The sequence below is a fragment of the Garra rufa genome, chromosome 19, assembly GCF_049309525.1.
Source record: "Garra rufa chromosome 19, GarRuf1.0, whole genome shotgun sequence".
Lineage (NCBI taxonomy): Eukaryota > Metazoa > Chordata > Actinopteri > Cypriniformes > Cyprinidae > Garra > Garra rufa.
In genome coordinates this window covers 5108761-5124060 of record NC_133379.1, presented here as the reverse complement: position 1 = coordinate 5124060, position 15300 = coordinate 5108761, and the positions used below count along the sequence as shown (strand labels likewise).

At 36.4% G+C, this 15300-nt stretch overlaps 1 protein-coding gene across 1 annotated transcript in view; it reads right to left on the bottom strand.

The window, feature by feature from the left end:
- grk6 (G protein-coupled receptor kinase 6) overlaps window positions 1–15300 on the bottom strand; it is a 48962-nt gene that overhangs the window by 33127 nt on the left and 535 nt on the right. Inside the window, exon 2 of the mRNA XM_073823900.1 lies at window positions 11673–11768. Coding sequence (XP_073680001.1) covers window positions 11673–11768 — 96 coding nt within the window. The remainder of the gene's footprint in view (window positions 1–11672; window positions 11769–15300) is intronic.

The window sequence follows — 15300 nt, the reverse complement described above, 5'->3', positions numbered from 1 at the left end:
GAATTTTTTATTTTTCAGAAAATAACTGATCGTTTCACTAGATAAGACTCTACTTCCTCGCCTGGGATCATTTAGAGCCCTTTGAAGCTGCATTTAAACTCGGGGCACCATAGACGTCCATTATATGGAGAGAAATTCTTAAAAGATTTTCTCAAAAACATAATTTCTTTACGACTGAAGAAAGAAAGACACAAACATCTTGGATGACAAGGGGGTGAGTACTTCATCTGTAATTTTTTGTTCTGGAAGTGAACTACTCCTTTAAAAGGTTGTATCAGCGATTTCTAGCCTAAAACATAAAGTGTCAATTTCAGCTGACCTTTCTTCACGATCCGCTCGCTGCCTGCCCCATAAATTGTCTGTGAAAAAAACGCGTCTCTCTGGTTAGCCTAGGGTCCGAGATATGCCAAAAAAACAATCGGCACTACCAACCTTTCCACAGAAAAACAAACAGTGTTCCAACCAATCAGCGTCAGGGGTTTGGTGTTGTGGACTTTCCTACTGGTGCTGGGATGTGAGGGAGGCGGAGCGAAAGTCCACAACACCAAACCCCTGACGCTGATTGGTTGGAACACTGTTTGTTTATCTGTGGAAAGGTTGGTAGTGCCGATTGTTTTTTTGGCATATCTCGGACCCTAGGCTGACCAGAGAGACGCGTTTTTTTCACAGACAATTTATGGGGCAGGCAGCCAGCGGATCGTGAAGAAAGCTCAGCTGAATTTGACACTTTATGTTTCAGGCTAGAAATCGCTGATGCAACCTTTAAGTATTTTTAACAACAAAATCCCCCAAACTACAGATTAGGGCTGGGCGATATGGCAAAAATGTAATCTCGATATTTTTTTCCCCATATTGAACGATAACGATATATATTTCGATATAAGCTGTTGATGTTGCCAGCTTTAAAATAGTATCCCAACAATGACTAAAGCCACAGAAATGAAAGGGTTCATTAAATTACATTTAAAGTATAGTTTATTAACAAAAACAGATTACAGATTTAGCCTTAAAAATTAAAACAACTTACTAAAATAAATTAAAAAAATAAAAGTTGTGACAGAGTATGGTAAATGAGAGTAAATGTACAAAATGTAAACATAAAATTATTGTAAAAACAATTTGTAACACAATTATTTATTTATTTATTATTATTATTAACACAATTGTTTATTTTCTCTATTATAGGTTGAGCTATTTAAATTAGAGGCAACCACTGTATTTTGAAACAATCTACAGTATAAATAACAAAAAATTACGACACGGTTCTTTCTTAATCGTATTAAGTGCAGATAATTCAGCCATAATCTAAGTAGGCTACTCTCTAAATATTCAAAGTGCAAATAGAGACGGATATTTCAAGCATGATACAGAGCTATAGACATACACAACCTATCATAGCCTACATACAAATAACAGCCTAGATATGTCATGTAGCCTAATTTGCGTGCATTGGGGGGATTAAAATTGCTTTTGAATGCGCGTGCGTTTTTTGCTTTCGGTTTCAGTTTTAACAATCGCGCCAAACTCTCAGCTGAGCTAAGAGTCACTTTTCAGGTAGCCAAACCACTTATATAACGGAATTCGTGCTACCTTTTTTGTCGACAATTTCAACATCTTTGGATAATAACTCGAAGTTAGTTTCACTTTCGTCGCTGCTTCCTCTCTCTTTTTTTTGTCGTCACTGGTGTTAAGTTTGCTTCGCAAAGTGCGGTAGGAAATGAACTTTGTACTTTGACGTGCACACGCACGCTGTACGCTGATTGGCTGTTATTGCATATTTCTACTGTGTGATTGGCTCTTAGATTAATCCATATCGAGCAAAAAATGTCTAGAGCCTATCATCGTTATTAATATAAATTTTATCGCGATTCGATATGATATCGTTTATCGGCCCAGCCCTACTACAGATGCCATTTTTGTCAAAACTACATGCACATCCCTAGTGGAGGAATAGATTCTTGAACAACAGTGTGGCTTTTATTAGATTAACACATCACATTGCTGCATTAGCTACAGTACAACAGTAGCCTTAAAGTTTTTCCCACCTATCTAGCCTAGATGACATAATCATAAAAACTAAAGTTGTTTCAAATGCTGTGCAAGTTCTTAATATTTTGATAAAATGCTACCAAGAATGAGTTCTGATGTGTCGCTGAAACAAATGACTGTTTCTTCATGATAATAATGGTCACTCATGATATTTTGTTTATGAGGTTGTTTTGCAACTCAAGATATTAATGTGCATCATGTACTTTGGCACAATTTACTGTGAGGCATATTACCAAACATAAATACTGTAAGAGAAAGCGGAGTTATTTAGGCACAGATTTGATCAGAAGGAACATTTTGAAATAACACTGTTCACAAAATGGAGAAAACTTGAATGCACTCATCTTGAGCCTCCCTAGAAGCAATGTGGCAAGACATGACGCGTTTACAATGTAAAATGATGAAGAGAGGTATTATTGAATGAGCACATTAAAAAGGGATGGGAACACCCCAGGCGTAAAAGGTTTAAAATAATCTAAGGTGCCTAAAGCGGCCCTTTATGTCTTGAGCTCTTTTAAGTGTCCATTTGAGCATATTCAATGTTTATATTGTTTGAGCCTCTGTTTGTGGTTTTGCACTCAAGTTCCTGCTTCAGACACCTAAGGCGAAGCCAGTGTGATTCCCATAAAAGAGGCTTCACAGTTACATGGGAAATGGGATTATTCACAAAAGTGTAATGGTACTGGTCATAGTAACGTTTATAAAAAACTTTTTGGAATAGCTTCAGACAGTAATTATAACAAAGAAAACAGGAAGTAAGTGAGCATGGCGTTGAGATGTGTGATTGGCACAGTGCACACACATACACACACCAAGTGTTTCACTTCCTGCCCAAGTGAAGTTGGTTAATATTCTTAGGACTGTTTCCTTTCAAACCAGCTTCACCAATGAACTCTGGTTATGTCAGATTTTATGCCAATACAACTGGATAATGGGAAACAAAGGAAGCTTTTCTTCAACATCAACAATCATTGTTTTGCCAGTGTAGACTCCTGGGCGGCTCACAGCTGATTCCCATCTAAACCACAACTCATCTGCAGAATCTGGTGACATTAAGATAAATTAGGCTGCAAATTTAGAGGAAATTATTTGATTGAATTTAAACTAATAGGGACTTTTCTGTAAGTCCACTGTAGAAAATATCTCTATTGCGGCAGCTATGCTTACAAATGGACTTAAGGTGTGACCTAACCCAACTCCTAACCCTAAGTAATAAATATGAAACACAACTCATTCCACACTGTTTGTTACAACCATGAATGACAATGTAAACCACACACAACATCCTAAAACCATCACACACTTTTGCACAGCCATTTTCAAAAGCAAATGCAAACATCTAGCTGTACCTATCGGAGCATTTTTATTTCTTTTATTTAGATATGTGGATACGTTGTTGGTTTGAGAACAGAGGGAAATACCACGTTTCCCTGGCACTGCACACACTCAAGATCACATCAGCAATGTTCAGGAAGTTAAGAGTGGTTGTGTAACACCTCAGGTTTCTTCCACAACCATCCTGCAACAACATTGTGATAAGTGACCACATCTAGTTTTTCACAAAACAAATCTACAGTAAAAGAATATCAATATCATCACCCTAACAATCCTTAAAAAAAAAAAGCGTCATGCCAGACCTATTTGAATCGTAAATTTCCTCTAAATTTGAACTGACAGAGTTAGGAGGTGCAGAAGTGGGGACAGTATGCAGATTGCAACAGTAGATTTGGTAAGATCATCTACGTGATTTCTACAGGAAACTGATTCAGCAAAAGTTAGTCACAAGGTAGACATGGGCCTACTGTAAATAAAAATCTGAAGCCTAAATGGCTTAATTCACAATGCATCTGCAAAATGTATCTAGTTTTTATTTACCGTGTGAAATCAAAGACGATAACTGCACAATTCGCAGTTTTTTTCTTGAGAAGGGTTAAGGGACTAACATAAAAAAAATGACAGTTAACTTCCTCTTTCTGGCCCAGCCACAGTTTCCTCTCTTCTATAACAGCCGCGCATTTACTCTGTGTACTTTGTTGCTGACGAAGGCATGCAACTCTGTGGCCAACCTACATTCTCAACCTCCCGGTTTAAATGTATTTTAACTTTATAATTCTGGGCAATATTGCAAAAGTATGCATAACACTTATAGTTGGTGTTACTGCAAACAGCTGGACTAATGTACTACCCTCAGAATAAGCAAGAGAGACAAAACAAAATGGGATTGTGTTTCAGTGTGCGAACCTATGTGCATGCTATTCTCTGCAAATGTTGCTAAAAACACCCCTGTCCCAACACACACATATTAAGATACTTGGAAAAGACGCCACAATGTTCATTTACATAAGTAAAATAGCCTTGTAACAATGAAACAACTATTTGTGGTGACAAATACTAATACCAAGACCACTTGTAATGAATGGAGGAAATTGCAAAGTGCAACACAGCCAAAAAATCTAAAAAATGAGTCAGCCACCAACTGGTAAAGTCATTGTGTCACTGTAGCTCCGGTTCTCACAGGTTACCTGCAGAGTCTACTGTATGTCCACACAGATCAACCCCATATTGTCTTAATCATCCACCTCAGTACCTTAGTTAAACAGGCTGGGCCACAAACAACTCCAAAACCGCTATTCATTCAAAATGATAAGGAAGATAAAATATATATGCACACTTACAACCATCAATGAATCAATGCATAAATGTGCAATATTCATTGATTGTGAATTGTGAAACACCAAATCTGTAATATCACTGTGTTTTGACTTTGAATGCTCAGTGCTCACATATATTTAATTAAATCATAGCTTTTTGGAGTATAATAACTACAGTAGGCTACATCGCAATTCCTGTTTTTTCATCCCCACATGTAAGATGTCTTAAAATAAAAATTATTAAATAATAACTAGTGTGTGATGGGAGCTTGCAAGGCTATTACTGTCTGCATGCTAAGACAATCACAGTGTTTTTTTAGCTTGTTGCTAAAGTATAGGTTTAGTAGTTGCTATGGTATTCAAAGTTGCTCATTCTTAGGTATGCAGATATGGCTTAAAGTTTATGGAATTTTTTCTCTCATTGTATTGTTCACCAAGCGAACCATATAATTTCAGGATTGGATTTTCCTTGCATATTGACATATTGCTTTGCAATCACATTTCAGACAGTTTTATTGGACACCATTAAAGGGGTCCCATTATGCTTTTTTACATTTTCAACTTCCTTTAGTTCATAATATCACTGTTTGCACATGAAAGAGATCTGCCAATTTACAAAGAACAAAGTCCACTCCAATGAGGGTTTCTTTATATCACTAAGCACGGTTTCTGAACTCCCTCAAACACCTCAATTGACCTTTCGCAAACAGCTTGATTGACAAGCGACCAGGCTGACCAATCATAACGCTGTGTGTATTGAAGTCTTTCCGCGGTTTTAATAAATTACATTCTGATGTTAATTCATGTTTTTTTTTCGTACTTTAAGTATAGAAGAAAAGAAGATCGGTTCACGTGTCATTGATCTAATAAGGCAATACATTGATCTGTCGCAACACATTAAAGAGCCACAAAACAGTATTTATTGTTTGAACTTCATAAAAAAAAAATTACAACATTTCTTGTTTCATACCAGAAGTAATCTCTGTCTTGTCTGTTGGCGCGTTGTCGGTTTCCTCTTGTATTTTCTCTTGTATCACTGCGAGAACATGATGTGTAGTGTCAGAGCGGCATTGTTTGTTGGACATAATTTTTCAATTTACATCTTTGCAAAGACCTGCCCTCCCTTAGTTACTGTTGCTATGCCCGACAAGCCAAGCTTTCTTCCAGGAATGCACAAGTCGCAATATTCCTCATTTAAATAATTTTTGCCCAAGGCATATGAAAAAATAAGAGGAGGCAAAGCCTGGTTGAGTTGTGTTAGTATTGTGTTGCTGGCATGTCCAAGAGACGCTGTTTCTCAAATCTAATATACTGATACACATGCAGACATAACCGACTGTGTTTATGTGAGCTTTTGATAGTTGTGACAGTTGTGTCTATGCACAGAAAACCATATATGGAAGTTTGAACCTGACAAAGCTTTAAAAACACAAGAATAACAGAGATGATAAATTTTTGTAACGGACTCCAGTTCATGGAGATAGAGACAGCAGAAAGTGTATCCAATTTGTTTTTCAGTAACACTTTACAATAAGGTTCATTAGTTAACATGAACTAAGAATGAACAATACTTCTACAGCATTTATTTATTTATTTAGTTGTTTTTGTTAAAGGGGTCATATGATGCGATTTCATATTTTCCTTTGTCTTTGGAGTGTTGCAAGCTTTTTGTGCATATATAAGATCTGTAAAGTTGCAAATATTAAAAGTCTCAAACCCAAAGCCGTATTCTTTATTAAAATGGCTCATTCAAACACACCCTCACATGTCTACGTCACGGTGTGGGAAGATTTTCATAACAGCGCTTAAATGTATACGGAAAAAGGTGTAACTTTTATTCTGTACTATTGTTGCAGTCGCCATGTTGTGGAGACGCTGTGTGTTTCGTACAATGCTGACTGTGAACACTATAAAGTGGGGCAATTCCAACTTTGCAAGGACAGTCTGGCACGTCTGGCTCACAGCAGGGTATCTGCAGATATGAACAAGTGAAATTTAAGACTTTTTAAGACCTTTTTAATACCACCTTATATGAAATTTAAGACCTAAACCTGTAATGGAAATACACATTATATTAGATGCATATATGTAATATTTAATATGTTTAATGTAAAAAATAAACAAAATTTCATGGCTGTAATAAATTATATTTATTACTACGATATACAGTGAACTTTTCATATCAGCAGTAGGGGTGGGCGATATGACCTAAAATTAACATCACGGTATTTTTCATCTTTTGAACGGTATAATATCAACGTATTACTTTTTTTTTTTGGTACATTTTGGGAGGAGTAGCCTGTCCTGTCCCTTTAGTATGTGAATAAAGTTAATATTTTTATAATATAATAAGTAAATGGTAGGTATCCTTATCAAAAAGAGACATGGGAGAGTATTATGCATTCTCAACATATTTATTTTGCAAAAAACCTAAAGATCTTACTTAACAGTGTACAACAAAACAAAAATTATTTCTTATTGAAATTTAATTTCTGCAATATTTAAAACCTTTAAATAACTGGGGGAAATCAACCCATGGCAACAGTTTAAAAGTAGACCAATTCTGTGTGGAAAAACGCAGACTTGGCAACCCTGCATCCAACACGAGCTGCTGGAGTTAATGTCATTGCACACATGAGTACGAAATTTCCGTCCGAGATTTTTGCACGTTAAAATTTTTTTTTGCATGTTAAAAAAAAAAATACAGATTATGTTAATCGAGTTTACACACTGCCTCTGAAACTTTCGTCCGTCATAAAAAAATTCGGATCGTGTTTGATTTTCTGCATTTTCGGTAATAAGCATTTTGATAAGGATGGCGAATATTAGAAAACTAAAAAAAAAAAACGCATACGAAAATCGGACTCAGTGTACAATGACCTTTAGATTTGAATGATCACAGGTCGAAAGTAAAGAGAGATTACAAACATAGACTGGAGGATTTGCTGCAATCTTGTACTCACTGACAAATATCTATTATAAGATGTGCTGCTCTCTTTACACAGAGTGTGCGTTATCGCAAAATCGAAAGTAAAAGTAAACAGCGCGAGCACTATATACCCTGCATATTAAAAGTGCGAAAATTATATACAATATTAGAAAAGTCCCGGTCGTCCCGATTGCCACTCCGCCCCTGGTATAGGCTACAGGCCCGACCTTTCTTCACGGTGTTTCACCAGTCGTTTAATGGCCACTCCCCTTTTGCCTACCACGTGCAAAGCTGATACGAATATGTTTTACTTTATTTACAACAAGATATATAGTATAAGGACAGGTATTCAGACCACAACTGAAAGTTTGAAGAAAATGTAATGCCTTATTATTTAGAATTAGCTATTATTGATGTAAATGCAGCCGTTCAAGGCACATTATTTATTTATTTTTACGGTATTGACGGTATTAGAAAATCCATGTCATGGCGCAATGTCACACCGGCGATGACTATGACACCGGTGTACCGCCCACCCCTAATCAGCAGATACTATTCCACACAAATGTCCCCTTAAAAGTACCACTTAGAGATATCTGGTGATGTAAACAATTTATTCTAAAGCAATATTTTCATCAGTGCTCCATTAGCTTTTACATCTTAAATCTGCATATTTGACTTACCTTTATAAAGGCCTTATTTTACTTTTGAAATGTATGCATCACCTTTGAAATTATTGCAATTTAATACATTCTATATGACCGTTAGCAGTCAGATTACATAATTTACACTACAAAATTAAAAGTGCGATAAAAGATGTTATGAGATTAATGTTTTAAATACATTTATGAATGTACAAATTAGAAATGTTGGGGTGGGGATGCATACTTTAAACATACTAAACTACCAGCAGGTGGCAGTAAGTCACTGAATGAGCGAGTTATTGAGTTATTTCAGCTGATTCAAGCAAAACACTGAATCATTTAAGTTGGTGGTAAGACGTTGCTTGGAGAATGTGCTATACTTCTGCTGTCATCCTTGTTTGGAACTATTGTTGTTGGTGAAACAGAACAAAACAGTAAATACTTTGTTTAAAATGTAAGTAATTAACATTACTTGACTAACTAGTTTATAAAACTAAAATTAATGTAACATTTGTAATCGTGAGAATATTCAGCAAAAAGCTCCCTTGGTGTATTACTGAACTATATCATGTTACAAATAAACTATACATTTTCAATTGTTCCCTCAGTGTGTTACTTTAGAGTTTCTTTGTGTGTGCTGTTACGCTCATTTGTATTAAAGTATGTCACAAATAGACCAGAAATACACTATCCATTATCAATTGCTGTTTAAGTTGAATGTATTAAAGGTGCCATAGAATGCATTGAGAGAATATTTAAAATTGTTCTCTGATATCTACATAGAAGGTATATGGCATAGGAAAGGGCAAAAAATCTCCAGAAATGGTTTTACAGGTCCATTTACAACCCTAGGATTTGTCTCTAGAATAAAAGGCTCTGTTTTTGCCTTATTTGGAAGCTTCATGAATATTAATGAGCTCTGCTCTGATTGGCTGTTTCACAGAGCTCAATAGCTCGCACATGGATAAAAAAATATATATTTAATTAGGAGCTCTAGCCGCTTTTAATATGCGGTTTGTTGCCGTTTTGAATCGCGGACAGTTTAGTCTGATTACTGTGATGCATGTGCTCTGTGTAAAGTTACAATGCAGAGACACAAGTACTTACCACACAAGTTGAGCTGCTCGTCAGTGATACTCGGGATCTGTAAATCATTCACCATCATCAGCGCAGGCATCTCTCTGTTTATGTGGTAAGTGAAATCCTACGTATTGCAATGTAACAGGCTAGCGCTAGCATTAAGCTAACCCTGTCCCTTCTGTGGCTTGCCCTATTTAAACGATGTGCTGACGTTACCGATGATTGGGCGATGCAAATGTTGGAGGCGTAACTATTAACGATCTCGGCTATAACACCGACTGTTTCGTAACAGTCGGTGTTATGTTGGAATTTACCTATTTTTCGGTGGTCTTTTGCAAATACTAGATTTATATAAGAAGGAGGAAACGATGGTGTTTGAGACTCATGGTATGTCATGTCCATGTACTGAACTGTTATTATTTAACTATGCCAAGGTAAATTCAGTTTTCCATTCTATGGCGCCTTTAAAATAGGAATCTTTCTTGCCTTTCGATGCTTCGCTGGTTATTTTTGTCACTTCAGTTTTGATCAGGCTGTTTGTTCGGTCGGGCAAGAAAAAAACATTTTGAAAGTATCTAAGCCTGGCGGTCAGCTAGCTTGACCTATATTTATTATTATTATTATTATTACTGAGACCATTATATACAGAAAAAAAGATTGTTTGACCTATATTCTGCTCCTGCGATTCTGTCTGAAGACGCAGTAACTACCGCAGGAGGAGAAAAAAATCTTCAGTCCGTTAGACAATGCAGTCATGCCAGTGGCGTCTTGAAAAACACGCCAGCCGCACCTTTTTTTTGCATGCGCGTCTAATCGTGCACTTACGGTATGGGTGCTGGGAGCGGTCAAAATGGATGTAAAGACGCTGTTACAATGGTGTTTTCTTTATGCTTTCCCTGATATTTTCCATCAGGACCTAAATTAAGTAATGAAGGCTGAAGATATTTTAGCGGAAACTATTTAAGACCTATCGAAACTGAATTTAAGACTTTTTAAGTCTTTTTAAGGCCTTATATTAGGAAAACGTTATTTAAGACTTTTTAAGGATCCACGGATACCCTGCATAGCCTGTAAGTACGTTTTCACGTTTTTCATATACTGGCTATTCAAATGTGAGTTTTGAGAAGTATAGTAGTGCTGCTTGTTTGTCGTTTCTATGATCACAAATGCAGACTTGGTGTTATGTTTTAACAATGTTGTAACAAATGCCTTATTTATAATGGGTTTTGTTGTTTTTGTCTTGTCGCGTCAGGACATGGCATCACAACATGGTAATGGGCGTAACACTTCCGTCACACCCTTGAGGTATTCGGCCAATCGAAATGCACCAGATAGCTGGCTAATCAGAGCACACCTTGCTTTTCAGAGCGATGAGCTTTGTAAAAATCAAGGCGTTTCAGAACGGCGGAGCAAAGAGGAGCAACAATAACAGCATTGCATTGCACCAAATACATAAAATAATGTTCTTTTTAGCAACATCATATGACCCCTTTAACATTAGTTAATGCTTTGTGAACTAACATGAACTAACAATAAACAACTGTATTTTAACTAACATTAACAAAGATTAATAAATAGTGTAATAAATGTATTGTTCATTGTTAGTTTGTTAATACATTAACTAATGTTAACAAATGACACCTTACTGTAGAGTGTTACTGTTTTTCTTTATTTTACAAAACCTCAGTGTATTGCTGATATTGTGAGTATTCACAAAAGAAGTGACAGTTAATGATGTATAATTTAGATGATGTATTACTCTGGCATATTGTAAGTTGTTTCCACTGATACTAGGAAAAAAATGCTAGTGAGCGCTAGTGATGGCACATTTATCTTACAAGTTAACATGCAGTGCGAGCAGCCATGTAAAGTTGCTACTACTTAAATGTTTCAAATTCAAATGAAGCCATATTTGAGATTGATGTATGATCATTCCTGCCTGATATACTGTAATTACCTCATAGACCTACCGTTAACAATTTGTCAGTCACGGACACATACATTTTCTTTCCCCTGCGACTAACCGTCTAAAAAATTTGGTCGACTAACCCTTTTCTTGTCAACTAACTTTTAGTCAACTATCAGAGGGGCAGCCCTAGCTTACACACAACAGGGACATGTACAACAGCATGGTATAATAAATGATCCTTTGGGTATTTTGAGCTGAAAATCCAGACTCATTCTGGGGATACTTGAGATTTAAGCATAATAGAACCCATTAAGAATTAAAGAAACTTTTTCTGTATGAATGAACAGTATATCTACATTTGTTACATATGAGCACATATATGACGTGTGAAATAAGCGTAAGATGTGTACCTATAGTCTGACGTAACTCCTCGCACAAGCTTATGTGAGGGAACTGAAGCATCTGTTTCCATTTCTTGCTCTTGCCTTTTCTGTTCCCACCCCCTCCTGCAAAGGAATCGAGCAAAGATCAAATTAGAGACAGGAACTGCATACAGGCTTTAAAATGCTATTAGATTACTATCTTAACACAGGTGGGCTTTGGAAGACAGAATGGGATATGAATACGTTTATAGCATCCTATAATGTAAGTAATATACAGGTGATTTTTTAATTAAGGCACTTTTGAAAGCTTGAAAAATAAGACTTCTTTAAACTGGTTCATCATTTATCAGATTTATCAAGTGGATGTGTGATAGTATGGATGTTAGATATTGTGTGATGGCAATGACATTTCTCTCTTTTAAGAGAAGCCTCAGACTGGACTAAACTAGTTAGCTTTGAACTGGAAATAAAAAGAAATTGGCTTTTCTAAAATTAACATCCATAAACATTCTCACATATCATAAAGCAAAAACCAATAAATATTTTTTTCTGAACTCCAAACTGTCATTTTGTCATCTAGTAGAGATGCGTCATCATAACCAAATAGAAATGTTTTGGAAAAAACATTTGCTAGAATGATTTGCATGATTAAGTATTGCAGTATACACACACACACACACACACACACACACACACACACACACACATACATATACATCTATATATATACTGAATAAACTGATAATGTTGAAGGTGTCTGAATGAATTTTGGTTTGACTGTATATAGAGCACACTAATGTGACACTAAAGCACACTAATGTGATTGTTACTTTAAGCAATTTGTGATATTACATTACATATTGCAGTTCGCATGCCATCATGAGGGCTCTTTAAGAGGCTGACGGAGTAAATAAACCTGATTTTAAGCAGTGTCAATTATATTACCATGCAGCTGCGTGAAGTGTTTGTATTGATGACAAACTCTGTTAAGAAGGGAATACACACTTGCATAGGATGGAAGTGCTAAAGGGCAACAAACACATGGCTATCAGTGATAAAATGCTCAAAATATTTACAATTTCATATTTCATATTGACATATTCCAGTCTAACACGAGTTGGCATCAGATGTAGTCCTTGTTGTTTATCTACATCCAAGTCATATCTAATACTTCCCTGGATTGAATTCAGGAAAAGAATCACACCAATGCCATGAGAATGTCCCGCTGGCCCGCGCCAGTCCAAGCTAACGTCATCAGGACAGCTCGGGCTCCCTGATTAGAATGACTGGCCCAGGTGCTGGGCCTGACGCACTTGTCAACAGACTGCGCGGGGAAAGGTCAGGAAGCGATGCTGCGCACGGGACACACTCGCTGGGAATGGAGAGGACTCTTGTGAAAGCTGCAGCCAGGTGTTTGCATTGTTGCTAGGCTATGAGGGGATTTGAGGAATAGATTCAGCGCTAATGGGATGGGATGGGAGGGTGGAAGATGCAATGATTACAAATGTACAGGAGAAGCTTGTGTGATCTGATAAGAGTTCAAAACATGACTGTATGTTACAACAAAGACTTTCCCACATGAGAGACACTAGATGAGCCCAGCTGTGAATCCTCATTATCTTACATAATCAAAATCTGTTGTGCAAGCCCAGGCATTGTACCTCAACTTACCTCAAAGATATAACTCACAAATAATTAATACGTCAAGTCAGGACTCAGGCAGGAGTGAGAGATAGCAGGAAGCTAACACCATGGTGTGATATTTGCAATTCAAACAAATGGTTTGCAGTGAATAGATTATGATGGTATGGATACAGTAGCAAACCCCCGGCATTATCATTGTGGGAAGTTGCCAAGATGCAAATGGTTTAAGAAATGTATTGTCTATGCAGCATCAGTGCAGAGGTGAAGGGGTTTCATTCACTGTGTGCAAACCGTGTCTCCAGCACTAACAAAAAGGCCCCACTTTCATCAAATTATTCCCAATATAAATCACCAAGAAAATTTAGAACAGATCATATAAAACTGATAGCAAACACTCATCTTCCTTGTTGTGCTGAAAGAGCTCTTCCGAGAAAAAAATGGAACAAGCCCTATAAATCCCTGACAGGATTGTGACATGAAACACTTCCATTGTAAAAATAAAAGCACATGACTACATCCTGTCATGTTGTTAGGAGAACGGATGTGAAAAGAATAAAAAAGGAGTAAACAAGTGGTTAATTATTTGTTAACATCTAATGTGTGGTCAGATTAGAGAAAATTTTGGGGACAAATAGGTCCATTGTCAATGGTGTAGTGATATATAAGCACAACTCACACCAAAGTCACTTTCAAACCAAGCAGCTTTCTGTTGGTCAGTGTGGCGAATTCACATGAGAAACTTTAACATGAGCAAAATCTGTGTGAGGAACTTTTTGCCTTCGTGAAAAATCCGGTCCGCCAAATTTCACAGATCAACGGTAAATGTGACCGCACCTTCATGCGCAAAAGTATAAATAAAGTGCATTTCTGTCAATTACTTTTTGTATTTCTTTCTACAGACTAAAGTAGGATTGAAAATTAAGCAATCAACAGCATGTTGAAAAAATCTTTAAATCCTTTACACCTTAATAAGCTGACATGTTTTGCTAAATAAAATAAAAATGCACGAAGTGCAACATAAATATACAGGCCTCCCTACTTAGATATGCTGATGTTAAATGTCATCCTAAAAAGGGAAGAAACATGTTGAGCAATCATACAGCAGTCACTAAACTGAAACTGGCTTTCAAAATTTTAAAAAGTCTTCAGAATTGTGCACAACTGTAATAGGTGACCCTGGACTACAAAATAAAGCAGCACGGGAGTATTTATAGCAATAGCCAAAAATACACATTTTTTTCTTTTATGTCAAAAATAATAGGATATTTAGTAAAGATCATGTTCCATGAAGATATTTTGTACTGTAAATATATCAAAACTTAATTTTTGATTAGTAATATGCATTGCTAAGAACTTCATTTGCACAACTTTAAAGATGATTTTCTCAATATTTGTTTTTTTTCTGCACCCTCAGATTGTTGTATCTCAAATATTGTCCCATCTTAACAAACCATACATCAATAGAAAGCTTATTTATTCAGCTTTCAGATATTGTATAAATCTCAATTTCGAAAAACTGACACTTATGACTGGTTTTGTGGTCCAGGGTCAGATGTGTAATACATTGCCTGTTATATGTAGTACAGGGTAAACAACTGCTGTTTTGCTATTCGTAATCGTATACATGCCTCTTCAACAGTTTGAAGGAGACTGTATGTGTTATTATACTTATTAACATTAACTGTAGTCACTACGATCTTGTATGGATTTAGGGTTGCCATAGTACATTTTTAGTAAGTCAATATATACTACAACAAATGTAGTAGCCCAAGTATGCCGCCCAAGAACGTTCGAACACGGACGCAAGAGAAAACAGCAGGATTCCCTCATGTTCGAGAAATACACCTGCCGAAAAAATTATAAACAACTGAAACTGGCTACTAGAGATTTTTGACAATGATGTCTAACCATCTAGGTAGGTATTTTACAATATTAAAAACACTTTTGAAAAACAGAGGGTCCGTTAATTTTAAAAGGTTCAGTTAATTCAGACGCTTATCTCGAGCACACA